This window comes from Mycena indigotica (genome assembly GCF_014461135.1).
Source record: "Mycena indigotica strain 171206Taipei chromosome Unknown Mind.scaff0001, whole genome shotgun sequence".
In the NCBI taxonomy this organism is placed as follows: Eukaryota; Fungi; Basidiomycota; class Agaricomycetes; order Agaricales; family Mycenaceae; genus Mycena; species Mycena indigotica.
The window spans coordinates 3,898,212-3,923,478 of record NW_023503000.1 but is presented as its reverse complement, the minus strand read 5'-3'; the positions used below and the strand labels follow the sequence as shown (position 1 = coordinate 3,923,478).

Sequence of the window (25,267 nt, the reverse complement as noted above, 5' to 3'; positions counted from 1 at the left end):
GTCCCAAATCCGACCACAAGATCATCATATGGCGCAAAACGACTTAAAAAAGCGCGACCACAACGCCAATCCTCATCGACGTGTTCGTTCCACTCACACTCAATGTCTGAACCCAGTACCCCCACTGCCAGTCGTCTCAACAACATCTTCGGCGCCATGCAGCAGCTCACGCCTGACTTTGCGTTCAACCCCAGCAGCCTTGATACTACCGGCATAGACGAGCTCAACCCCTCCCCAGTCTCAACCTTATTCCGCACCAGAACGCAAGAGAAGCCGTGGAACGATTCGCTGCGTCGCGTCAGCTTCATCAAGACCAGACAGCCGAATGTGTCGGAACCCTCGTGGTATGTTTTCTTCGTTATTTCTATATGATATACTTAAGCTAATTGTGCTGTAGGAAGCGGAGACCGTGGTTCTCGCCAAAATCTTGGCCGAAGTCATGGCCCTCAAGAACTTTGTCGGGAACATCATCGTCGCCACACCACCCTACGCCATGTCGGATGCTACTCGCGTATGTACTGTCCCCACATCTTAGTGGCTTGCCTCAACACTTTTTCAGCGCGGCCTCACCAAGTTCGGTCTTGCGGCCCTTTTATCGTCGCAACTTAGCGCTTATAAAGGCAAGACGCCAGTCAATATCATCTTGGTACGAGTTCCTTTCTGTGATACCTTGGCTAACAGTGTCTAGAATATTCTCAAACATCATCGCTTCGACCTCCCTCCCGGTATCGAGAACAAACCAGCCGATTACGAGACTGTGAAGAAGGAAATCCAAGAAATACTCACCCAGCTTCGCTCGAAGATCAAGAAGCAGGTATGTGTCCTGCTCGGATGCTTCTGTGTCTGATACATTCCACGTAGGTCGCCCTTTCGGTCCAGTACAACCGCACTGACGACAGCTTTGGTCCGGCCAATCAACATGTTAATGTTTATGCTCTTGCTGAGGAGCTTGTCGAAGGCACCAATTGTGTCGTCACTATTGAGCTCTGCGCGCGTGTCGCGCTCATTGTAAGCTGGTCTAGTTTCCTATCCCTGTTTGTGGTCTGATTAGATGGCAGCGCGATGTTTACATGCAGCACCGCTCCCCACCCCAAATTCTGGAACAAGGTCGACGAGTACCTTACGGCGATTCGCACGCAAGCGAAAGGCGATACACGCATGATTACGCGGTAAGCCAGAGTTCTCTATCTATCCTCCACAATTTCAACCCTCCTCAGTGCTTTCCGCAACATTCTCGAGCACGACCGTGCAAATCATGGTGTCAACAATTACACTATCAACGCGACCGTTGGTGACGCTGTTCAGCAGCAGGTTTCGAGCGTCATTGATGCGACGCTCGTGAATGCTGCCTCCTCCGCTAACACCAACAGTATGGACACCACTGGCTAGCTGTAAGGATAGCATGTTTGTATCTCCACATTAGCTATAGACTTACGGACAAATACATTGTGTTTATATGTGAAAGCCTGATTTGCATGTCCGTTGAAGCCTTGCCACGAGGTACTACAACAGCGCTGATTCACCCCCTTCTCCAGGTTGCCACCAGCTGGACCTGGCCACCAGCTGGTGTCATTTGCGACCAACCCCAACTTCCAGCCGCTCACCCCCTCTATGCCATCCGACGACGGCAGATGTCATGGATGTCAGAATCAGCCGCTGACCGGGTGGAGATCCCGTTGCGGTGTAGTACTTGGCACAACTCATACAGTTCATACCAGGGACAATAACAATTTACATGTTTAATAACTTGAACAGATGGAAAATAAAACTTAAAGAAAGTAGACTTGATTTGCAAGTAATGGGATCATATTTCAAGTTCTCAGATAGGATATAAGTCAAAGCTAATATCAACAGACCATTTTATAACCATAATCTGTAGCAAATAAATACGGCAAATGTGCCACAAAATATAAGACCAAATCTGCAAGGTCCAGCAGCAAAAATGTACCTAATATATCAGAGATAAGTGAAAAAATGGCTATTATATATATATATTAAGAGAAAAATCCAGGTAATAATATTTCTTTTGAAAAATATTGAGGCTTAAGTGAGATGCATCTATTATTAACAAATATTCTGGATTTTATGTCCTGATACAGAAGACAGCTATAAACTAGATGCTGCTCATGCAACCCTTGACGGTGCGCAACCCTTGACGGTGCGCAAGGCAAGCAGAGGGTGTAATGTATCAGATCCTCTCTGATGTTTTAAATAGACCATGGTGTTCCAAATCCTCCTGGGCCGGACTCCGCTGGAGTCCAAATAACTTCAAGAAATTTCCTCAGTCCTGGGTATAGGTTGCTCCAGGAGATGCTGGTGTCATGCACATCAGTATTTGCAACAATTGCCATCTGCACTTATCTGTAGTGTATATGGTTGGGGGGGGGCATGTACATAGGTACAGAAACCACATGTTTCCTTGTAGGGACCAAAGCAGTAAATACACTTTCTTTCTTTTTTTCAGAACTTGATTTCTCCTTGACCAGATTAAGTGTTCTTTTCTTGATGATCAATTAGAGCTGTTAAACATTAGAATTATGTTCTGCTTTGGGAACAATCTTTAGCAGAAGCCCTGGTGTGATTCAATACTTTGAAGAAATATTACTCTGAGTTAAAAATCAAGCTTAAGCTCTTGTGAGGATAATGTAGAATCTGGAAACACCCACATTTGCTATCTTGGACTCAATTGCTACTACAATGATGAAAGAAAGAACACTTTTTATTTACTTTCAATCAGTTTGTGCTACGCCGCTCGTCGGCCCTACCTTCAATCATGGTAGATGTTTTGCGCAAGAATACAGAAGCTTACAGAAGAAGGCCTGAAGTCACAGTGACTGTCACACGTGACCGCTCCGGACTTGCTCAAGACTTGCTCCCCGCTAACTGACCACCATCTAAAAATGACGCCCATGACGCTCGATTTTGGGGCTGAGGAGGGGAATATCGGGCTAATGTGGACAACGACGACTGGCAACATGGTGTGTTCGTCACGGTTCTGACCGCCACTCACAAGTAAGTACATCAGCCATTTTGGATGTGCATTTGAAAAGAAACTTAAGCTAATGGGCAAAACTACCAACCAGATCGCTATGGCTTAGAGTTAGGTCGAGATGGTCGAAACTGCACCTCAACTCAACCCCCAGCCACTCAGGCGGATTTATATCAAGGGATTCATTCGCAGGTATAGTTTTCTGGCCACGATACCGACATTTTTGCTCAAGTCCGTTTGTTACAGATTATAATGTACACATTATTCAAGATTGACGTCTATGTCCATCTCCTTTTGCAACCAAGCCCTCCGACGAGTAGCGCGCGCCACCTCTCCTGCACATCTCCTCCTCTGCTGGCGCAAAACCATGTCGTACGGTATGCCGCGAAGGGAGAATCGCGGCTTTCGCGTCCCCAGTTCTTCTCGGCGTTTGGCGATGAGTTCTTCCTGTCGCAGTTCTTCTTCGACTTCCATGGCGTTTTGGTAACGCCCAAGTTCCTCGCAGCTAGTCATCGGTGCGGATGTGATGTGGGCTATAGATTCTTGGTGCAAGCAATTGATTCGTCGGCGATCCCAGGCTGATTGGACTTTGTTGTTACCATGTCTTCTCGACTTGTCGGCGGCTAGTTCTTCTTCATGGCGAAAAAACGATGGTCTTTGGGTTGGGTCCGAGAGACGGGGGGGCCTGTCTGCGCTAGGGCAGAAACGAACAGCAAGTCGTTGACTGTATTCCGGACCGGAGTGGGTAGTAGCCTGCGGAATACAAGGCGACCGGAGCCGATGGGGGAGACGAATGGTCTTGTCAATGTCTGCAAATGAACGTTTGGGTGACGATTCGAGAGACGGTGATGTTACTGATGACCGTGGCTGGACCAAAGAGAGCGAGACAATAACTTTCTCAGGCTTTGGGGTTGGTATTATGGCGGCTGTTTGTGACGCCGGAGTTACAACGACCGGGAGGAGTACGAGCGGCTCTGGTTGAGGTGGCGTAACGGCTGAAGGAGCCTCTTCAGGATGAGGCGATTCCAAGAGTGAGTGCGCTGTGTCGATGAAGTTGAGCAGGGAAGGCCAGAAGGGAGCAACGGGCTCTAGCTGGAGAGGTGTCTTAGTCGGAAGAGATTCCCCTTCCAGAAGAGGCGAGTCCAAGAGTGGGTATGCAGTTGCAACGAATTCGACGAGGGAATGCCAGATGGAACAGGGTTGTGAGACATGTTCACCATCGACAGTTTCCGCCTGTGCCGCTGGTGTGACCTGATGCTCTGGTGCTGTGGGTGGAGCTGCTCGTTGTTTTGGAGCACGAAATACCGGCTTTTGGCTGAGGACGTATTGTGATTGCAGGACGCCCCAGCGAGTTTCGACGCCGGTTAGACCCAAACCAAGACCTTGACCCGCGCTTTTCCAGCGGGGGTCCATCTTGTTCAGGGTCTAAGACAACCCGTCAGCATTGACGCCGTTTCCCCAACATGGACATCACTCACCACTTGTTTTTGGAAAGCCGTCTTGGGGGAACGGTAGTTGCCGTATCGGTCGACGGCATGGACTGGATAGAAGACCTTGTTTGTGTACAAGGTTTGCGACATTGGTGGGTCGAGCGGGGGGCAGCAAATCAATCGGCATGGAGCCAAATGAGGCTGGTGAAAGTGAGGGACTTCCCGGCCAGCAGGCAGTGAACGTGGTTGGGGAAAATAACATTGTGGAAAGCATTATGTTTGATGTTTGACGACGATTGTTGTGGGATGAGACGGAAGCAGGTGGAAGACAATAGTCACGGGCGTTTCTTTTTAACTCGGAAGCCAGAGACATTCCCTAGCATTTGCCGCGGATTTGTCTGAGACTATGCTCAGGCAACACGTTGTGTCACGTCGTAACGTGACCGTGACTAGTCCCTGTCTCTCTCCGTTTTCTCATGGCTCCTCGCAAAAAAAGTTCAAGGCCCAAGAAATGCCGGCCCCCTCCATCTCCGACCCTAACTGAACCACATCCAACCTCATTCGCCGACGTGCCACCTGAAATTTATGGAGCAATATGCGAGCTTCTTCCTCGCGAGGATCATATCCGACTCTCCACGCTTTCCCGTGCCTTCTCTTTAGAGTCCCAACGTTGCTTATTCCGCGAGGTTGACCTCACTGGCCCTCACTCTGGCTATCTGAAGGACTGGTGTGTCACCATCACCCGCAAGACCACACTTGCACTGCAGGTTCAGTCCCTCTTCGTCGAACTGCCCCATCCGGACGAGTTCTCTCTGTCTTCCACTGCCCCACGGCTGGCAAAGGCCCTTGGGAAATGCCTAAATCTCGAAGAGCTGTCCATCGATAGCTCGGCGGGATGGCACTCAGGGGCTATCCAAACCTACTTACTCTCGCAGTCACGTTTAGGCTTCCCAGGGCTTACAAAATTTCGCAATGGATACTTCCGCGACAACATGCTATTGTCGTTCTGGAAGGTACACAGCGGAATTCGAATCTTATCGCTTGCCAGCCGCGAACAGCAGAAATTTTTGTTGGAGGAAGAGTTGCTGCCCCATCTGATAGGACTGGAGGTTCCCTACGCGAAGCTGTTGCCAACATCGCGTCCTCTCCAGCGCATTCAGCTGGCCAGCATGTTTCCTCTCGACCTAATAGTGCATATACGGCCGTTTGGCCGCAGCTTAACTATGCTCAACCTTCTTGATTTCCACGGCGGGGATCTTGGAGATTTCCTTCGCGCCCTTGCGGCAGCTGCACCTTCTCTGGTTAATCTCGGACTTGCCCAAAGTTTCTGGGCTCTGTGAGTTGTCTTCTACATTCTTGCTTACCAGTGATTCTGCCTAACCGATATTCTCCAGTCGATCTCTCGAAGGATTCAAGCAATATCCCACTGTCTCTCCTCGGCAGTGTCTAGAATCTTTTAAGAAGCTTGAAACGCTCGTGTTCCACACATATAAGATCAACGCGTTCACCGACTCCGCCACTGCCACTTGCGGAACCGCCGGATACTCAATGCAAAATTCACCCTCTGTTGAGGCCTTCACAACGTCGCTTATATTGCGACATCCAAGCCTTCTCAGCGTCGAAGTGGGGGCATTCGATCTTTCACAGTGCCCAAAGATCCTCGACTTGGACTGGATCGCGAAGTGGGAAAAAACAAAATTTGAGGCGACGTGCATTGTGGAGCGCAGCACGTGTTGATATCTATAGCCAGAGCGTCATTCATGTTACGTAGTCTACCTAATCACCATCCTTTTCTTGCTTCTTCCCCTCACGGCCTGTCCACCTTGAGCTTCCGCTCCCCTCGTTCACCCTGCGCCTTTCCTTCCCATCTTCGCGCCGACGCCTCGTCCCGCTGCGCTCAACAGGTTATGGGCCCCGGCCTTTTCCGTCGGCTATGACCCGCAGTCGTACCACGTCACCTTTTTTCACCCTCGACCAACATCACCATCGACTTGCGAGACTCATTGCAGGTCTTCAGCACCATGGTCCTCCCATACTACCTCGTCGCGTCCATCGAGAACATCAAAGACCTTCAGCCCGACAACTTCGCCACCCATGCCACCATTTTTGAGGAGTTCACGCGCGCTGCGGGAGCTACCTGGGTTACAGATGAAGCTGGGACCCAAGGTGCCCTCGGCGCCGCTGACCAGCGTCTGGACCACGAAATCAGCTTCCTACTGCTGACGAAGACACACCCCGACTACCGCCACCACATCTCGGAGCTGAGCGGCACTCGCGAACGTTGGCATGCCCTTCGACAAGCATTCATCTCCCTCACCTTCTCCGACCGCCTTGTCACCTTCGACCAGCTCATCAGCATTGTGCACGACACCAGTCAGCCCGTCAGCCAGTACTCGGCGCAAATCGACAAATTGTGCAAACGCTTGGAGGGCATGGGCATGGCCATCTCCGACGATGTCAAAACCGCCATTCTTCTCGTACGCCTCGACGCGTTGATGCTCCCGACAAAGAAGGAGCTCGCAAAGCTTGCCACCCCACCCACTTTTGCCAGCGCCGCTGCTCAACTCAGATCCGACGCCCACGATGCCATAAAACTGGAAGAGCCCGACTTCATGGCTGCCATCAAGAGCGAGAGGAGCGAGCCTGTCATTCCCGGTGCCTTTGCGGTCCAAGTCCCCTCCCCGCCTTCTACCCAAGCCCCAGTCGAAGCACATGCCAATGGCTACAACTGGTGCTCGCCGCGGTCTGACAAGGACTGCTTCCGCTGCGGTCGTGAAGGCCATCGAGCGCAGTTCTGCCTTTCTGACATGCCGCAAGCTGTACGTGGACTGGGTTCTACGATCCATCGCCCAGTACCGCCCGAAACTCTATGGGCCAAGATCCGAACGAGCTGCCGCTGCCACCGGTGTCGACGTTGATGCTGATGAGGACGAGGATGAGATCCTCAGAGACGTCCTGGAGGGTGCGATGCAAGAGTACTACCGCCGCATGGATAGTACCCAGGCCGCGGTTCGGTCTTCAGCCGCACGTGTCGTTATTTGAGAGAACCTTGGCAGCGACAAGATGCGACCGATGTTTTTCGACTCCTTCCCCTTTCACCATATTGATCACGGGCCACGTTACTGCTTCGTGGGCGTGTTGGATCCGGTGGGAGCTTTTTATTTCGCTTGGATTTAGTGTTGGGCCCTTTGGTACTTGCCCAAGCCATGATAGTGCTTCATGGGTGTGCTAGTTTCGGTGGGAGCTAACACCATATCCCCATTATTTCGGAGGTAGCTCTGGCTAGGTGGGAGTGTTGATATCTATAGCCAGAGCGTCATTCATGTTACGTAGTCTACCTAATCACCATCCTTTTCTTGCTTCTTCCCCTCACGGCCTGTCCACCTTGAGCTTCCGCTCCCCTCGTTCACCCTGCGCCTTTCCTTCCCATCTTCGCGCCGACGCCTCGTCCCGCTGCGCTCAACAGCACGATTCCTGGCAAGCTTTCGGTAAAAAGCATCAACGGAAGGGGTTTCGACTTTCGTGCATCTTCGAGGTTTTGGCGCATCTAGTCTCTGTATTTGTGTATTTAATATTTATTGTCCTTTTGGCATTATTTTACTCCAAACACATTGATTTCCAATAAATCGAGGGCGAAACTGGCGGGATCAATTGTCCGCGTGACTGTCTGCAAAGTCAAGTCCTCCTCACCGTCCGTGCCGTGGCGGCTGGTCCACGGCCCGTCAGTCAATCCTCAACGACAATCTCTGTCAGCAGGCCTGGTCATGTTCTTTTTCAACCGCAGCCGTCGTGATTTCGGGGTCTTGGCTGCCACTGAACACTGAAAATATTCGGCGACATAGACCCCGAGATTCATCCTCGTAAAACGCCTTGTCATGGTCATCTGTATCAAGAAGTCGGCTCCGCACATATAAACCCATGGAATCCTCATTCTAAGAGACAACTCAAAACAAAACGATGCTTCGCCTTTTGCTCGCTGTCGTTGCGACTTTATCGTGTTGGGTATTTTCGGTGGCTGGATTTGGACTGGTAGTTAGCGGCAGCAACTACGTCGTGACAACGGATGGAGGTTCGTCATTCTACCTTGGGCTTCGACTATGAACGATCTAAACGCTATTCAGGTCTCACATTCACCGGTTCGTTGGTTTATTCAAGCAAACGAAGTTTGCTCATGGGGCTGCAGTGGCATCCAACACTGGCGATATTACTTCAATGGTTTACAATGGAGTCGAGGTGCGCCCAACTGTTGATGCACCGTATTCATGACCCATTCGACCACAGACTCAATCCAAAAATGGCAAAAACTCTCAAATTTCTTCAGGCATCGGCGCGAGCTGCAGTTGGCTCCAAGGTGGAAACTCCAACAACTATATCGTCATAACTTGCACGACATCTACGCTCACTCAGTATGCCACAACCTGGCTACTTTTATACTTCGCTAAACTCTGTTTTAGTTACTACATTGCTCGCCGGAACGACCCTGCCATTCATATGGGCACCTAGTGCGTGTCCCATCTTATAACAACATCTATTATTAATTCTTCAACCAGTACATCGGCGGAGCCCAGCGTCGGAGAATTGCGTTACATCTTCCGCATGGCGAATTCTGCACTTCCCAATGGCCCAACCGTTTCCAATACCATCGGCGGAAGTGCTATCGAGGGGTCTGACGTCTATTTAGTCAACGGGCAAACGCGCTCCAAATTCTACTCTTCTCGTCAGTTCATCGACGATTCCGTCCACGCTGGTGTCTCTGGAAGCGGGATAGCTGCATTCATGATTGTGCCCGGCACGGGCTTCGAAGGCTCGTCAGGCGGACCTTTTTTCCGTGATATCGACAACCAGAACGGTGGTGACCAGGAGGTCTACTTCTACATGAACTCCGGCCATACCAATCCCGATGCTTTCCGACAAGGCTTCCATGGTCCATATGCCTTGTGGTTCACGACTGGTGGAACACCTACGACCTACGACTACTCCTTCTGGGAACAATTCAACATCTCAGGCTATGTCAAACAAGCTGGCCGTGGCCGTGTCAGCGGCAAAGCCAGCAACTTCCGCTCTCAATTCAGCTCTCTCCTTAGCATTGGATGGAGCAACAGCGCTGCACAGTACTGGGTCCGCACGGATAGCTCTGGCAACTTCGTCAGTCCATATATGAAACCTGGAACTTACACCATGACTCGTGCGCTTTCGTTATTATGCTGCTGCCTTATTTGATGTCTGGCTAGTGTATGAGGTCGAGCTTGCTGTTGGCACGACCTCTGTCACAGTCTCTGCTGGAGGGACTGTAACAACCAATATCGCTTCTTCACTCAAGGCAAGTGAACGACTATGTAGTTGGATGCTATGGCTAATTTTATTCAGCTCCCCACCACCATTTGGAGCATTGGTGACTACGATGGTACTCCTCGTGGCTTCCTCAATGCCGAGTAAGCCCTTTCCTCCTATCCGCAATCGTCAAAAACCGACTTGACGTTTAGCAAAATCGAAACCATGCACCCAAGTGACAACCGGATGTCTTCCTGGGGCCCAATAACCTTTACGGTCGGGAATGGCGTCAATGGTTTCCCCATGGCAATCTTCAAGACCATTGGTTCTGTTACAATTCGATCGACGCTAAGCTCTTCTCAAAGTGCGTTTATTTGACCTGTTCTGTACTCACAGCTGATTTGCGATAGTCGGAGCACGCACTCTTTATATCGCCACCACCCTTGCGTTTGCTGGAGGCCGCCCCGTTGTCACCGTTGGAAGCTTCACGAGTTCTACTCCCGCCGTCCCAACCCAACCCGACTCGCGAGGCGTTACTCGAGGAACCTGGCGCGGAAATGTCCGTCAGTCCTCATACTCTGGAACACAGGCTGACCAAATTCTAGAATATCCTCTATACCTATTCTATTCCCTCCGGCGCACTTGTCGCTGGCACAAACAACTTTGTCATCAGTGTTGCTTCAGGCTCGGGGGGAGATAGCTTCCTGTATGGGCATTTTTACTTCCCGAAATTGTTTTTCTGATGGTCACCAATAGATCCCCCAACATTGTTTTCGATTCGATCTGGTTAGCGTAGACTTCTTGTACCCAGTGAATAAAACCAAAACAATAAACAGTCATGAAGTCAAGCGTCCCAAAACTTCGCTACAACGTCGAAGTCGACATCGCCCTGCATCTCGACAACCAACTCCTTGGTCTCCTTTACTCTCTGCATCCTGCATGTTCGATCCAGAAGTTGGCCATGTGCCAGGTCCCGAACTCTGCCATGTCGCCCAATGATAGTTTGCTCAAGGCTGGGGCAGGTGTCCATAAAGAGTTGTGTCATGGATCGGAGGTCCCTGAAGGTATAGTTCTGAGCGTTCGAGGCGTCGTTGATGACCATAGTATGATGTGAGAGGATAACTAGATTTTTCAGTCGTTTTAGGGCTAGCAACTCGCTTCGGGGAAATTGCTGGTGGCTCCTTGAAGATGTTCAGCATGGGTTAATATAGTGTGTTGACCACGGACCATGGAAAGACCTTGTCGGCCAACCCGAGGTAGGTGAGGTTGGGTACTGCTTGAGCAATAGTGTGCAATGTCGATGGAAAAGGTGGCATAGCCACCAGGCAAAGATTAAGTGTCGTGAGTGTTGAAGAGAAGCGTGCCAGGACGGTAAGATCAAACATTGTCTGCCGCGCATTCAAGTGACCTTGAAGTTGTATGCGCTGCAGGGGGCGCGAATTTGTGGGGAGCATGAGTGTATTCGGCACTTCAAGACCAATAAGATTAGGCAACTGGCCGTCATGACAGGGAAACACAAGCCTATCGGCGGACGACACAAGAGGGAGTGACAGGACCTTGATTCCTGTCTGTTTCTTCCAGAAAGATGTCAAGAAGGTGCTCCGAAAATAAGAGTTGGTGAAGTGGGTGAGTCTAAAGGGCATGTTGTCGATGACCCAGGTGTGTATGGCATCACAGCTGTAGCCATTGTTCACATTCAATCCTTGGAAGTCAAGGACGTTGAGATGGGGGCATTTCTTCAACACGAAGGCCAGCCGTTGACCCTCTTCCAGGTCGATGGGAGGAATCCTCAGCGTGTGCAGATATGCCCCCAATTGTGGGTTTCTGCTCATGGAACGAAACCACGTCATCCGCTTCGCCCGGCTGCATCTTTGAAGATTGACAGAACGGTATACGATTCGTTGGGTCTGGTTGCGAAACGAGTGTGACACTCGACAGAGCTTGAGCAGAGTTTCGAACTCGACCATTGAGCATATTAGTGCACATATTTCCGGCGGAAGATGGAGCAGTGTTGCCACCTCAGAGTCAATTGTCCGTCGTTGTCTCCTGGCCATGACAATGATGAGAGAGAAAGTGAGATATTCGAAGTCACGCCGTGACACGTCGTGACTCGTGGTGATGCATTGAAGACAGATTATCTACTTTAGACAAGTTTAGTGTAAGACTGCAAGTAGAACCCTTATTGGGTCTGAGGCATTAAAGATACGTATGGTCTAGTACTAGCATAGATTCCTCAGTGTAATCACGAACAAGTCAGATATCCCAAAACCGTCCCATCGCTGCTAGGTCAAAACCCTTGCCCGTTTGCGTCAAGTATCTATTCGGGTCGCCAGAGACCCTTGTAACCTTGCAGGTCTTTTCTGTGTAGGACACGGTATCGTCAACGGTTTTCTTGACATAGGTGCCAACTACGACTTGATCCAAGGCCGGGCATACGCGAAGCAGTGCTTCAGCATTGAGGTTTGCGTGGACGAAATGGTCGCCCTCCGGCGTACCAATGGAGGTATTAGCAGGAAGGACGAGGCGGCGGCGGGTATAGGTATATAAGACGAAGCTTCTTAAATGTTTCATGTCCTGCAACAGTGGACATGGCACGAAGTCTGATATCACAGAATGGTCGAAGCCAGTCCTGACACGAGTAAGGAAGGCTCGGTTATCGCAACTGAGCGCACTCACCGAGAGAGCTTTTCGGAAAGACCCAGGTGTTGGAGGTTGGGCGCCGCTTGTGAGACAACGGAGATCGTCTCCATCAGCTCAATCGCCACGGCTGAGAAGTTAAAAACCGTCAGAGTAGCCGCGAATCGCCTGAGAGCGCGTAGATTTTGGTGCGCGTTTGGCATTGGATTCGTTACACCGATTTGAATGCGTTGGAGTGGCCGTGGCGTGGCTGGAAGGAAATTCGTTGATGCCACATCCAGCGCAATGAGTTTCGGCAGCTGGTCTTCACGACACGGAAAACCCCTCTTGCCCTCGGAGTTGATTATGAGCGGCAACGAGAGGACTTGTATCTCTGTCTGTTTATTCCAAAACGGATGTAGGAAGGAATTCCGGAGAGACGAATTCGAGAAATGAGTAAGCTGGAACGGTGCATTATCAATGATCCATGTGTGAGTAACGTCGTCCGCGCAGTTATAGTCGGGGCTCCAGTAGGCCGTTTGAGCGGCAAGCCGCTTGATATTAGGGCAGTTGCGCAGCGCTCTCGCAATCTTTGCAGCCACAGCCAAGTCGGGAGAAGGGGAGAGGGTGAATCTCTGAACGTAGGTCCCAAGACGGGGGTTATGCGTCACAGCGCGGGCCCACGCGAGTGGTTTGCTGCTTGTCCGCAGGTCGACAACGCGATAGATCAGACGTTGCGCTTCGTAGCGAAAACTATGCGAAAGGCGACTGAGTTGGAGGAGGGTTTTCGGCTCCGTCGTCTCGGAATGGCATATGAGTGCACATATTTCAGGGGGGAGATGGAGAAGATTCGTTTCTTTGGAGGTAGCTGAGCGACGTCGCCGGCCCATCCTCAAGCTGGAAAATCTCCTGGAATTTTGGAAAAGGAGCAAAACGCGTTTGGAGACGTGTCATGTGATTGTCACGTATGGCGTGACGCAAATAAAAAGCAATACGAAAACAAGTCTATGTATACACAGGATACCAGCGCTATATACCAGTGGAGGAGTCATAATTAGGTGTCGGTGTTGACCCATCGCCCTCTGGGTATTCTTCCATATCGTCAGGGTCCCCATCAACATCAATCTCCCGTCCGTTCACACTATCCTCTCGTTGCCTTTGGGCTGCTGGCTTGGCCCTTCCCCTTGCTCTACTACCCCTCCCGCGACCTCTCCCTCGCCAGCCTCGCCGTCTTGGCGGCTGGCGATCCGGCTCGATATCAGAGTCCACCTCCATTTCCTCCTCCTCCTCCTCCCTTTCTAGTTCCTTTTCTCGAGCCCGCTCTCTCGCTTCACGCACAGCCCGAGTTGCTCCCCTCCCCGTTTTTTGCCCACCGTTGGTCATCACGGCGGCAACTTCGGCAACCAGAGGAACGACCTCCTCCCTGACCAACACACTGACCGGTGCCGGTCGTACTATATCCCATGGAGTTGGGAAGACTTGGAAAAATTGTCTTCTGGTGCTCTTGCTGGCGGGTAGGTGTTCATTTAGCTTTGGCACATCCACATACTGATTGGTCATGATGCTCATCCGCTTTCGCCGCCTGCCGCTTATACCAGACCCAGCCTCGTCTGAAGAGTGATTAGACTCCTGCTCCGATTCTTCCGAGTCGTCTGAACCATTTGCAGCTTGATTTTGGAGATCATATGCATAACGAGTATGTTCTACACAAATCAGAACAAGACACCAAAAAAGTAGATGCAACCCACGGGCCAGTTTCTCGTCCAATTCATCTCTCGCCAGCCCATCATCGCGTCGTGAAGAGGTAAAGCTGAAGCCCAGATGCGAGCCCAGTGTCTGTGTCGGAACATCATGCATGCCTACACTTGGCGCACATCTTGACGCAAGCTCTTGCAGTTGTTCCAATGCCCGTTCCCTAAAAAATCAGTTGGCTATCGTCCTCCGTTTCCAAGACTCACCTTATACGATCTAACGACCCATCCCGCAAATTTAAATCCTCCATGTTGCTCTGTACGACCTCCAACCGGTATCTCGGCCCGAACCATTCAAAATATTCACACCAAGGGAGATCCTCGCTAACTTCGTGTTCTAGACGAAGCGCACAAGCAGTTTCGTATGTCCAAGCGCGAGCGACGTTTTTTACTGTATAGCCACCACCGCCAAGTAAGACAAGCGGTATATTGTAGCGGCGCATGAATTGGACACAAGCGGCGTGTCCATGGAGAGAAAGGTTGAATCCGCCGAGCTTGTCGCCTGAAAGAGAGTCGGCGCCGCATTGTAGAACAATTGCGGTTGGTCGGAATACATCCATTATCTTTGCCATTACCTGTTGTTCCTGTCAATACCAATAGATAGGACGATGTAGGACCACATACGGGTTCAAAGACGCTTCGATACGCTTCATCCGTTATCCCATCGTCTAAAGGCACGTTTAATGAGTATCCCTTCCCCTTTCCTCTTCCACAGTCGTTTTGCGTCCCCGTTCCCGGAAAGAATTCGCCAAATTTGTGAAAGCTTGCACACATAACGCGGTCGGTGGTGTAAAATGCTTCCTCCACACCGTCTCCGTGGTGAATATCGATGTCTATATATAAGACACGTTGATGGGTTCGCAAGAGCTCCAGAATGCAGAGTACAATGTCATTCACGAAGCAAAAACCTGACGCCTCGCCCTTTTTTGCGTGATGGAGTCCTCCAGCCCAGTTAATCGCTATATCTGCGGCTCCGGAAGTGATTCTTTGGGCAGCAGCGATAGATCCTCCAGCAGATATAGAGCAGTATTCGAAAAGACCTTCAAATGCGGGATTGTCGGGTAACTCGCCGACGAGAACTAGTCAAACAAGTCAACGACACGAAAAGAAAGAGTTGTGGGGGACGCACACAGCAGCCCTCCATGGGTAAGCTCCTGGGACGTCTCTGGCGTTACACGTTTGAGAAAATTCACGTATTCGTCGGTGTGAAAGGCGGACATGGCTTCAGGTGTTGCGCGTTTGGGTCTCTGTCGATTGTTCAGTGCCCCCCATTCATCCTTTGAAAGCAGCGACGCACCAGAACATGCATTTTATCCAGCATTCCATATGCGCTAACGAGGTCGTGAGTGATTCTCACTCGATGAGGCTTCATGGGGTGTCCGGGACCATAAGTGTAACCTCCAACATCAGCTAATTGCCGGTGAGTCATGGTCGCGAGTCTATGAATACCCCACGGTCATAATAATAAGCCACTCGCCGTTTCGACATGTTGGAAGAGGACGAATAGTTGGTCGAAGTCGACAAGGCCCTTTTTGGAGGCTGACCTAAGCATCCTAATCTGGGTGAGATTGCGTCACCGTGCAGATCTAACACGTCGAAATCGAGCGCCTCACTGAATCCCTATCGAAGCTCCGAAGGTCACAACCATAGATGCTACAGCATGATAACCGGGCCATTTTAGCCACCGAGTGCACACTGCATACTAGGAAGTAACAGTAAGCACTTTCTAAGCAGGCATCAGAAGCCTAAGTACTACTCTCGTATCACGAACATTATAAGCCAAAGCTCATTCCGCAAGACGAATACGACTATGACAAACATGATAGACCTAGGTTGCAAGCAAGCGCGATGATTTCAAAGCTTCAGCATTCCCTCAGCCCCATTGACTTCCGAGAGACGCCAAGCAGGTATCTTCTGCGGATTCTGTACAAGCTCTTTCCCGTGGATCTTGACTGCACGACGATAAGTCGCAAACGCGGCGCCATAAACTGCATAGAGATTGAGCATTATTGGGTACAACAAAAAGGAAACGCACGAGCGATCATAAGGAACCAGATAAGAATGTTAACCAAGACGAACGGGGCGCAAATCGAGTCCCATGGGCAAGCGTTATCGTCAGTTTCAATAATGGCACCGGTGGCCAGAGCTACAGTATAGCTGTATTAGTGATCCAATACGGAGCTGGTACAAGTCTTGACTAACGAATCCAAGAGAGAGCAAGAAGACAGAGGACCTTGATTTGTGCAGTGGTCTTGCTCAGCTTGGGCATGCGCTTGCGGCGATGAGGCCAGCCAGCGTAGATTCTAGGTAACAGGATATGAGAGTGAGAAGGCAACTGGAATCTCCCACTAGCAGGACACGACATACAAAGCACAAAGAACAACCTGAGTCGTGAAAGACCAGAGGCAGACGAAGAGCTCTCCAACGAAGAAATCTACTTGCGTTACGGGTAGCAATGTGGAGAGAGGGATAACACTTGCGATAAGACATCGACATGATCACAATTGAAAGGATGAAAAGGGCCAAGCTGAGGGCACTAGCCACTAAGAGCCATAGCTCAGCGTCACACCTTTCCATAATGAAGCGCAGTAACCTACCGAAAAGCAATGCACCACGAGCGTGAATCTTGACACCAGGGCCGTTTGGGTCTTCAACAGTCGTCCCGCCTCGCATTTCTGTGGCACAGCGAGCGCAAACGTGAACGGGTCCATGGTTGGCATTCTGATTCTCGACGTCGTGGTCGCCTACTGAAAGAAGGGGTTGAGTTACTTCGGCGTCGACTTTGTCCATCGTTTGTTGTAGCAAAGAGAAAAGGTGAAGAGGTTATGATGCTCGTATCTCGTTATAAGGTTCTATGTGTTGACAGATCGCAGCCATTCATAAGACGTTCCAAAGCCTCATGCAGCAAGCCTGATTCTCACGAGCGCTGCGGATTCAGAGACAATTGCCAGTGAAGACGAAGATTGCAATCATTAGACTAGCATTTGGATGGAATTCATTCGAGACTATTATCCGTGAATAGGCGTAGGAGGATCGTCATTCGCACTGGTTTTAGCTATTTGCCGCGTCGACATCGATGTCACGGTCAGAACAAGTATTTCTTGCTACTTGAGAAATTCATGGTTGAGACAACTGGAAGGCTCATAAACAAAAGTGCAAAACCCAAAAGAGAAGTTTTCGAGACCTTACGAAATGCAGAGAGGCTGAGAGAACGGTTCAGACTGAGAACGTGAGGGTTGTGATCAAGCGTTAAGACTCGACTGTCACATTGTATACACATAAAAAAAGTTCAGATATACAACTCGTAACTGTCTGAATTATGAAAGCTATTAGCAAATCAAAGACAATGTTTACAAAAGTAAGACTCGGAATCGTACACGGAGAGTAAGTACAGTGGTGCTTTACAGGATAAAGCTTGAAGCCAATGTATGTATGCGGATACCTACAGGCTTATAACGCCCCAACCACGAGTTTCAAGAGCGACGCCTAGGATATCCAATGTTTGCCTCAAGCCCTGCAGCGACAAATGAGCTTAGCTTGGCCTCGACATCCAACACTTTCGGGTTGCGGAATCTCACAGCCACGCGTTTGAGCTGTTGCCCTTTCATCCGGGCAGTGACAAAATTGACCAACGCCTGCTCAGAAAATGCAGCGAAGGAAATGTCGAGCACCTCCAGAGCCGGGTAATTGACGAGTGAGCCCAGCGTGTCCAAAATGTCATCGTCAAAGACGAATTCGGAGCCCTCGGGCCCCACGTCGTGGCTGGGGCACATTTTCACTTTGCGAAGAGTATGTGCGACGAGGCCTAAAAATTCGGCCAACGTGTCCTTGTTGAAAAGGTCGAAGCTCAGATCGATGACCTCGATATAACGAGCAGCGGTGCAGAATGGTTTATATGAGAGGGTGAGTGGAATTTGGGGGTGGGCTTTTCCATGCCAGCGCAAGTCACGCAGCTTGGGAAGGACAAGACGACCAGCGAGGAGGTCGTTGACGCATGAATTAAGCCCGCCTACACTTTTGACATGGAATGTGTGAAGATGTGGAAGTTCTGCGACCGAGTTTGGTGGTGTGAAGTCCCCAAAGTTATGCAACAGAATGCTATAAATGCGAAGATTGGGGCAAATAGCAGCAATTTGAAACGCTCGTTGACTACTGAGGGAGTCGATGGACTGGGGTAGACTGTAATCAATGGGAACTAGGCTGATATCAAGCTTGACGAGTTGGTTCCAATGGATGGTGAGGATAGATTCCTGGAAAAAAGCGGCAAATATTCCAAGGCTGTTAACATTCGGAGCCGTAAAAAGCCCCCAAGGTTGCTGGATGATGTCACGGTCGATGTCACGGTCGCTATCCTGGCCTCCGAAGCGTTCCATGATCTCGAGCGATTTCAACAGCGGCAGCTCTTTGGCAGTGATACAAGCTATGTGTGGAAGGAGGTTTGTCGTAGCCTTGATTGAGATATGTTCCCAACGCCGTGAAAATGGGACAAGAACCGGAAGAATAGACCGTTGAAAGACTGTGACTTGGTGATCGCCCTTAAATGAAATCGAGAGCGGGCATGAGCCGGATCGCTGAAGCCACTCTTTTGTGGCATCCCTCCGAGAAAGCAGTTGTATTACGAGAGACTTCTTGTGTTTTCGCTCCACAAGAGAGTACGTGTCTGGCTCTTGAACGTGGAGCTTCGACCACAGCGTCGGTGTGCTAAAGGCAGTTTCGCGCCAAAGACTACAAACGCGGCCGAGAAGTAGCGGGGCAGTATTCGCGCTCATCTGGCAGTTTTCGTCCTCCGGTAAGCATTTGACGAATATCTCCTGCAGTATATCGAGAGGCACTCTTCGGAGCGGCGACATGAGTGCTTTGTGGGCGTCAATTTGTTGGGCAAGGACGCTATGTTCATGTCGAAAGCTTTCTGGTGTAGTTTCATCTCGATTATCGATGGTTGGAGATGCGAGCAGTTGCAACTGCGTCTCCAACTTGGAAACCAGGACTGATAGACGTTCGAGTTCCTCATCATTGGGGGCATAATTTGTGCCGAGTTTCGAGGAGAACGGGGAAGAGAGCATGGAGGGTAGTCGTGTCGATCTCTTCGAAGGCGATAAAGAAGTAGCGGCAGTCGCCAGGCTGAAGACTCAGAAGTTCATCATGGCGATACATAACTCGGAGTTGATGTGACTCAGCTGCACGTGATCTTTTTGATCTTGCAACTAGGACCATCTTACATGTACACCTGGGCATTTGTTCCGATGGCGCGCGCGTCGAAGACAAAGCACAATCAAATAGCACCAATATGTTTACGCGTATCTTGCAGAGTTAATTGGTTAATTGCATCACGGCGGGAGGCCGCCGGCCTGCCGCCGGCCGCGCAGTGAGCGACTCGGGTGATCTGGCCGGCAATTCTGTGCTCGGGCTACCATGCATTTGTTTCGAAACTGGCGGTTTCTTTTCTTTTTTCATTTATTTACATTACAACCTTTGGATTTACCCCTCAGGCTCAAGTTTCCCTCCAATAATCTCGCATGTTTTCCTCTACAAAGCGACGAATTTGGACCCAGTTCCTGCACACATGGACCACATTGTCGCCTGACGCCGCCGCCCGCACCTTGCCATCGCCTGTCTGAGTTATCTTAGTCGGCTCTAGTGTCGTATCGGCCTTGCATAGTAGAAGCTGGCGCAGATAATTGAAACAATGGTTGGTATGACTGTTGAACTGGGGCGAGCGGCTCGTCTTTGGCGTGCGCAGTGCCACACGCAGACCGTTCAAACAGTGTAGTTGGTGGTACATGGACACGGCGAACGGTTGTCGCTCTTTCCCCAGCTGCACCCAGCCTTGACCATGAGGGATTAGTGAAGCCCAGTCCGCACTAGCATTCAGTGCATATTTTTCTGTCGGGGAAAATTCCATCGCTGCTTGGGAAACGCTGAGGGGCAGAGAGCTGGGATAGTAGGTGCCGTTGTCCGAGCCGTCACTTTGGACTAAGAGCAGAATTTGAATTAGCCTAGGGGTCAAGAGCCTCGAAACAATACACACCATTACCCAGCGCAAGATTTGACTCGGCAAAATGCGTTTTTACCATGACTTGAACCATTCCGAGGATTGACAAGATCAGCAGAGCCATGTACTCGAGCAACAATGAACGTCCCCGAGAGGCATCGTCGTTGTGATAAAACATCCTCGTGATTCGCAACTTCAAGCTTGTGGGCTGGGGGGGAAGTGGTATGCACCAATGTGTTGGGCTGTGTTATCTCGATGTCCGATATCGATACATCCAAAGAAAAAAAAACTGTTGAGAGAATACTTACTGATGACGCACCGACTAACTTGAGGTCCGCTGAGAAATCAGAGACGAGGAACACCGTCAGAAATGTAAAAACAGTCGATAAACCCCGCATTTGCAATTTCGAGCCTGATGCACAGGCTATGTTAGCTGCTGTTTCTGCGCCGGAAGTTTGGTCTACCCGTGTGCTGCGATACCTATGGTTCCAGTGTCCTGGATAGTATGCGGGAGAAGACAACGCGCCATGAGGAGCTCGATTGTTCCGTCGAATTCTGTCGCGATTGGAAAAACGCAAGATTCGGCATGTCAAGTTGCATTCCAGATCAACGCCGTTTACCTTGCCAAAAGATAGCACACAGCAGAGTCCGGGAGTCTGGGAACGACGAGGCATGCATGTGCCTCTGAGCAAACGAAATTTAGAACCGAACCGGGAATAGATAGCAAAACAAGTTTTGATTACATGAACATCACACAGTCACTGACACAGCCACTCTTCCTCTTCTCACTTGAGCGTGTCAGCCATGTTCTCTTGGAAAGGCTTAACATACCTCACGCGTCCGGCAATCCAACAAAGGCATCAGGGAAGGGCAACTGGGAAGGATCCCTCTTCCACTCCTGGTTTTGCACCTCGAGATATATGGACGTTGCGACCATAACGATGTTGAACAAGAGAACGATGAGGACGAGACTAGCTGAGATGCGCGAAATGGTGCTCGGTTGGCTGAGCTTCGGGTTGTCGTCCTCGCTTTTCAATGGCAAATAGCCGCGATCGTTAGTGGGGCCAAACATGAGTGCTGGGTGTGCGATTGTTCATAACTGGTTTTTATATACAACTAATTATATTTCAGGGAATACATAAACACACCACTTTCTCATAAACTAAATGGCACTTCCTTGAATTGCGCTTGATTTTCTTCAACAAAAGATCGCAACTGTGACCAATCTCGGCACTCATGCACGACATCATTCCCCGAGGCTGCAGGGACGGTACCGTTATGGCCATGGAGGTGATATGCATGCGAAGGCTCCAGAGTCGTGTCCCCGTTGCACAAAACGGCCTGACGAAGATAGTTGAGGCAGTGGTGAGTATGCCATGCGATCGATGAGCCTGTGCCGCCATAGGTGAATTGACGACGGAGGCTATTCAAGCAATGGAGTTGGTGGTAAATCGATGGTTCGAAGGGACGCCCTTCCTGTCCAAGACGGACGAATCCAAATGCGCTGTTCGATGGCATAAGGGACTTCCAATCAGCTTCCGCGTCAAGGCCGTAACGTTTGTTGGCTACCACTCTCAAGGCCACTCGTCGCAGCTGGACTGGAACCATCGAGGGACTCTCTTGGCGGTGTATTACTGCAGGTTGAGCTGATTTCTTTCAAATCGTGCGTTTGCTGTCTTCATGTGTACTCACAGTGAAACTTCGAAAAGGTCAATATCGTGTTCCACGCATTCAATAGCGTCAAAAAGACCAATGCGCTTGAGAGCATCATCTGGGCGGGCTTCATGAGGGAAACGAGGAAGAACGGGTTGTGCAACCAAAAGCCTAAAGAGGCTGATTTCGGACATAAGAATCGAAAATGGACAACTATATTTGACCATCATGAGCGCTCATCCCATCGATTTCTCGAAGTCACGGACCAGAATTCTGAACAAGATTCCCACCCGCACCAGTCATTAGCCTGGGTGCCGTCACACACATGCAGTCTTCTTGCATCAACTTTCGCGAAGTGTGTACTCACAGCCCTCTCTGTCTTACCCTGCCACTATGGCTGCAGAGACGTACACCCTTCTAGGTAGGTCGAATGCCGCATTCCGTTCTCGCGCAGAGACTCACACGATCGATGGAGGCTCTGTCAAAGTCATTGAACGATTTTTTGAACTGCCACTCGACTACGCCAACCCAGACGGCCCAAAACTCAGAATCTTTGCGCGGAACCTTGTGCCGACGAAAAAGTCGCAAAATGATGAACAAACCCAGTTGCCGTTCAGTGAGTCTGAACCAAATGTCATCGGCGTAGTACTGAGCTGCTTTTGCCATAGTTCTATATCTGCAAGGTATGTTTCCCGAAAGTTGGCGCCACTCCCTCATAATCATCAACCTTCAAGGTGGGCCTGGTTTCGAGTGTGATCTGGAAACCAGTGTCCAAATGGGCGGACCGGTATGCATGGCTAACTAGGCGGTCATGTGCTGATTATAAACCATTAGATGCATGAGCAAGGGTATCAGGCACGCAGCAATACTTATGGCGGTCCTGGCCTAATTCATTGTGTAGACTCTTTGGCTAGACTCCAGGGGGACCGGCCTCAGCACGCCGTTCTCAGCAGAGCTCGTCGAGGGAAAGACTGACACGCAACTCTTTGACTATCTGAAGCATTTCCGCGCGGATAATATCGGTCGGTGGTTTTCCAATAGAGGGCGTGCTTTCATCTACGACGTAGTCCGCGACTGTGAGGCCATCCGAACACAACTTCTAGGTCACAAAGAGGATCCAGAAGACCGAAAATGGACAATCCTGGGCCAGAGTTTTGGTGGTTTCGTTGCGCTGACCTACCTATCCTTCTATCCAGAGGGTTTGAAGGAAGTCTTTCTGACTGCGGGGCTTACACCCTTGGTCGACGCTCCTGCCTCAGTCTTCGCCACTCTGATGGGTACCGACGGTCCCACTATCTTGCCAGTCACTTACCAGTTATAACAGAGCGTGTGATCGAGCGGAACAAGATTTACTATGAGAAGTATCCTCGGGACGTAGAGAGAGCAAGCGATACATTGTCAGCTTTGCCTGGTCTAATTTGTTTGGCAGGTTCATCGTATTTTGAATTATTTGGATTCCCATGATGTCCGGCTTCCCAACGGAGGTCGTTTGAGTACTGGTCGTTGGCTCCAGCTGGGCATTGATTTCGGAATGCACGGTAAAGTTTTGTGAAAGGCATTTCCCATTCCTAATATTCGCCAGGTGGCATCGATCGTGTTCATCGTAAGGCATGCCCACCTCACTCAGCAGTGCTTACCTGTCGTAGAACTTGTCTTGCGTGCCGCAAACGATCTGGAACTCTTTAGCAAACTCTCATATCGCCTCCTGCATAAAATCGAAACAAAGCAAGAATGCGACAGCAACCCATTCTACGCGATTTTGCACGAGGTGATATATTGCCAAGGGTAGCCGTCCTTTCGATACCCATGGTACCCATATCTAACCCAGATCATAAGACGGGCGGCCAACTGGGCATGTGGTCAAGTACTCAGTCAGTATCCTCAGTTTCTCTGGGACAAGGCCAAAGCGCAACCCGACGTGCCTGTATACTTCACGGGCGAAATGGTCTGTGTTTTCCCACGACAAAGCAGCGTTGATTCGAGTTTTTGCTAGGTTTTCCCCGAGATGTTGGAGGAATACGCGAACTTGCGTTCATTGAAAACAGTAGCGAACATGCTCGCCGAGTATTCCGAATGGCCGGCACTCTATGACAAAACGCAGTTGGCAAAGAATACCGTCAAAGTGACTTCTGCGACGTACGTGGATCTTCAACGTGAAGCTTTGGTTTGGGCTGATACTCAATAATATGCTTCACAGTTATTTCGACGATATGTGCGTGCCTGTGAACTTTCACTGATATGACAACCTAACACCTAGTAGGTATGTCGACTTCAACCGAGCTCAAGAGACAGCTCGAGCCATTGGCAACCTCGAGCAGTACATCAGTAACCAGCACATGCACAGTGCCATTCGAAAAGATCCTGCTACCGTAATTGGCGCGCTATTCAAGATTGCCCGTCGCGAGAGGGACTAGGGCGTAAAATCCTGTATCCAAAAAGTCTAGCGTGAATTCAAGCTACCGTTGCGAGAGCTCTATCTTCAACAAACCACACGTCGCCCTGCTCGACCAACGTCGATATTCATTCAATTTTTAGTGGTTGCTGAAGTCCATGGTTCGTTTGGTATCTGTTGCCAGTGCATTGGGGTTGAGATATTACATCACAGAACATGACTGCACAGGCACAGCTGGCTAGACTGTGCGATGGCTCTAACTAGCAGTTCCAATAGCAGCCTGTGCGAGTATTCACCCTAAATTGCTCAGGTCTAATTCAAAATCATTCAAGTTTGTTCGACTTCGAACTTGAACTCACCGATTCCCTTTCCCCGAGTCAGAGTTGGGATCCCGTTGGTAGTCGCAGTTCTTCCCTGCGATATAATTCACACATGATGCTATTATTCTGGCACGAGTCGGGGTGGAGCAGGATATCCAAAATAGGCCGCCGCTGTCGTAGCTCACGCTATTGTGGGCTCAGATATGATGGATCTCGTCCGAATGTCCTTCTCCCGCTCCGGTTGTTGAACAAGTCCGCGCTAACTTCGAGGGAGACTCGGCCCGGGATGACTCAGTCATGTTAAACTTTGGTTATTCTAGTTCGAGTTGCCCAGGCACTGGCACTAATAGCATTTCCAGAATCATCCTTCCACACTGCCATTGTTGGAGCTCAAGTAAGCTGAGCAGTGAGATAAAAGCCTCCCGTGTTGTATGCTCTCTTCGTGGTTCAAACCTCCCATCTCCCTCACGCTTGCCAGCAACTTGAACTTGAAGTACATGAACTTCATCAACAAGTCTAATCTTCTCGCGGCGGTTTTACTCGCGTGTATCGGTGCAGACTGTGCAGTCAAAGCAACGCCGGTGAACATCGGTTCGTCGACAGCCACGATAAAAGCCAAACTAATGTAGCCCTCAGCCGCTGGTGTTGTGCGCCAAATCACGACGGTCACAGTGAACCCATTCGTATTGGACTCTGACCCATTGCGCGCGCGTATGCCAGTGCAACCAGGAGGCCGTGAAACTCGCGACGCACCTGATGAACCTGAACCGGATGCACCATTCGTCATTATTCCAGGTTTGTACTCCATTCTTCGGAATAGGAATCATGGCTTTGAGTTGGCTTATACGAACGG

The 25,267-nt window shown here is 50.2% G+C and overlaps 9 protein-coding genes across 9 annotated transcripts; 3 read left to right on the top strand and 6 right to left on the bottom strand.

Moving 5' to 3' along the window:
- Positions 1 to 6,410: 6,410 nt before the first annotated feature.
- Positions 6,411 to 7,337, top strand: MIND_00115200 (CCHC-type domain-containing protein; the record flags this gene model as incomplete). Its single annotated transcript, XM_037358095.1, has 1 exon — positions 6,411 to 7,337. Exon 1 carries the CDS (start codon positions 6,441 to 6,443, stop codon positions 7,335 to 7,337), a length of 897 nt encoding a protein of 298 aa, XP_037226005.1. The 5' UTR covers positions 6,411 to 6,440.
- Positions 7,338 to 8,376: 1,039 nt separating this feature from the next.
- MIND_00115100 (Polysaccharide lyase family 4 protein) lies at positions 8,377 to 10,486 on the top strand (the record flags this gene model as incomplete). The annotated part of the gene is made up of 12 exons (XM_037358094.1): positions 8,377 to 8,488; positions 8,541 to 8,555; positions 8,603 to 8,652; positions 8,701 to 8,825; positions 8,874 to 8,921; positions 8,970 to 9,604; positions 9,651 to 9,739; positions 9,787 to 9,851; positions 9,903 to 10,054; positions 10,101 to 10,249; positions 10,296 to 10,396; positions 10,447 to 10,486. The coding sequence occupies 12 exons, from the start codon at positions 8,377 to 8,379 to the stop codon at positions 10,484 to 10,486; spliced, it is 1,581 nt and encodes a 526-aa protein (XP_037226004.1).
- A 48-nt stretch (positions 10,487 to 10,534) lies between these two features.
- On the bottom strand, positions 10,535 to 11,753 carry MIND_00115000 (uncharacterized protein; the record flags this gene model as incomplete). The annotated part of the gene is made up of 2 exons (XM_037358093.1): positions 10,918 to 11,753; positions 10,535 to 10,871 (listed from the first exon to the last, which is right to left on the bottom strand). Exons 1-2 carry the CDS (start codon positions 11,742 to 11,744, stop codon positions 10,535 to 10,537), a joined length of 1,164 nt encoding a protein of 387 aa, XP_037226003.1. The 5' UTR covers positions 11,745 to 11,753.
- A 190-nt stretch (positions 11,754 to 11,943) lies between these two features.
- Positions 11,944 to 13,244, bottom strand: MIND_00114900 (uncharacterized protein; the record flags this gene model as incomplete). Its single annotated transcript, XM_037358092.1, has 2 exons — positions 12,367 to 13,244; positions 11,944 to 12,319 (listed from the first exon to the last, which is right to left on the bottom strand). The coding sequence occupies exons 1-2, from the start codon at positions 13,194 to 13,196 to the stop codon at positions 11,944 to 11,946; spliced, it is 1,206 nt and encodes a 401-aa protein (XP_037226002.1). The 5' UTR covers positions 13,197 to 13,244.
- A 91-nt stretch (positions 13,245 to 13,335) lies between these two features.
- MIND_00114800 (Histone deacetylase RPD3) lies at positions 13,336 to 15,486 on the bottom strand (the record flags this gene model as incomplete). The annotated part of the gene is made up of 6 exons (XM_037358091.1): positions 13,336 to 14,009; positions 14,055 to 14,221; positions 14,265 to 14,632; positions 14,682 to 15,136; positions 15,187 to 15,304; positions 15,355 to 15,486. The coding sequence occupies 6 exons, from the start codon at positions 15,484 to 15,486 to the stop codon at positions 13,336 to 13,338; spliced, it is 1,914 nt and encodes a 637-aa protein (XP_037226001.1).
- Positions 15,487 to 15,911: 425 nt separating this feature from the next.
- MIND_00114700 (uncharacterized protein) lies at positions 15,912 to 16,847 on the bottom strand (the record flags this gene model as incomplete). The annotated part of the gene is made up of 6 exons (XM_037358090.1): positions 15,912 to 16,045; positions 16,093 to 16,203; positions 16,260 to 16,360; positions 16,425 to 16,491; positions 16,532 to 16,600; positions 16,655 to 16,847. The coding sequence occupies 6 exons, from the start codon at positions 16,845 to 16,847 to the stop codon at positions 15,912 to 15,914; spliced, it is 675 nt and encodes a 224-aa protein (XP_037226000.1).
- A 683-nt stretch (positions 16,848 to 17,530) lies between these two features.
- Positions 17,531 to 19,120, bottom strand: MIND_00114600 (F-box domain-containing protein; the record flags this gene model as incomplete). The annotated part of the gene is made up of 1 exon (XM_037358089.1): positions 17,531 to 19,120. The coding sequence occupies one exon, from the start codon at positions 19,118 to 19,120 to the stop codon at positions 17,531 to 17,533; it is 1,590 nt and encodes a 529-aa protein (XP_037225999.1).
- Positions 19,121 to 19,548: 428 nt separating this feature from the next.
- MIND_00114500 (uncharacterized protein) lies at positions 19,549 to 20,227 on the bottom strand (the record flags this gene model as incomplete). The annotated part of the gene is made up of 2 exons (XM_037358088.1): positions 19,549 to 20,030; positions 20,086 to 20,227. The coding sequence occupies 2 exons, from the start codon at positions 20,225 to 20,227 to the stop codon at positions 19,549 to 19,551; spliced, it is 624 nt and encodes a 207-aa protein (XP_037225998.1).
- A 1,868-nt stretch (positions 20,228 to 22,095) lies between these two features.
- MIND_00114300 (Proline iminopeptidase) lies at positions 22,096 to 24,116 on the top strand (the record flags this gene model as incomplete). The annotated part of the gene is made up of 12 exons (XM_037358087.1): positions 22,096 to 22,318; positions 22,371 to 22,385; positions 22,437 to 22,489; positions 22,604 to 22,979; positions 23,027 to 23,076; positions 23,132 to 23,240; positions 23,285 to 23,305; positions 23,349 to 23,487; positions 23,539 to 23,647; positions 23,696 to 23,838; positions 23,900 to 23,914; positions 23,963 to 24,116. 12 exons carry the CDS (start codon positions 22,096 to 22,098, stop codon positions 24,114 to 24,116), a joined length of 1,407 nt encoding a protein of 468 aa, XP_037225997.1.
- Positions 24,117 to 25,267: the final 1,151 nt, after the last annotated feature.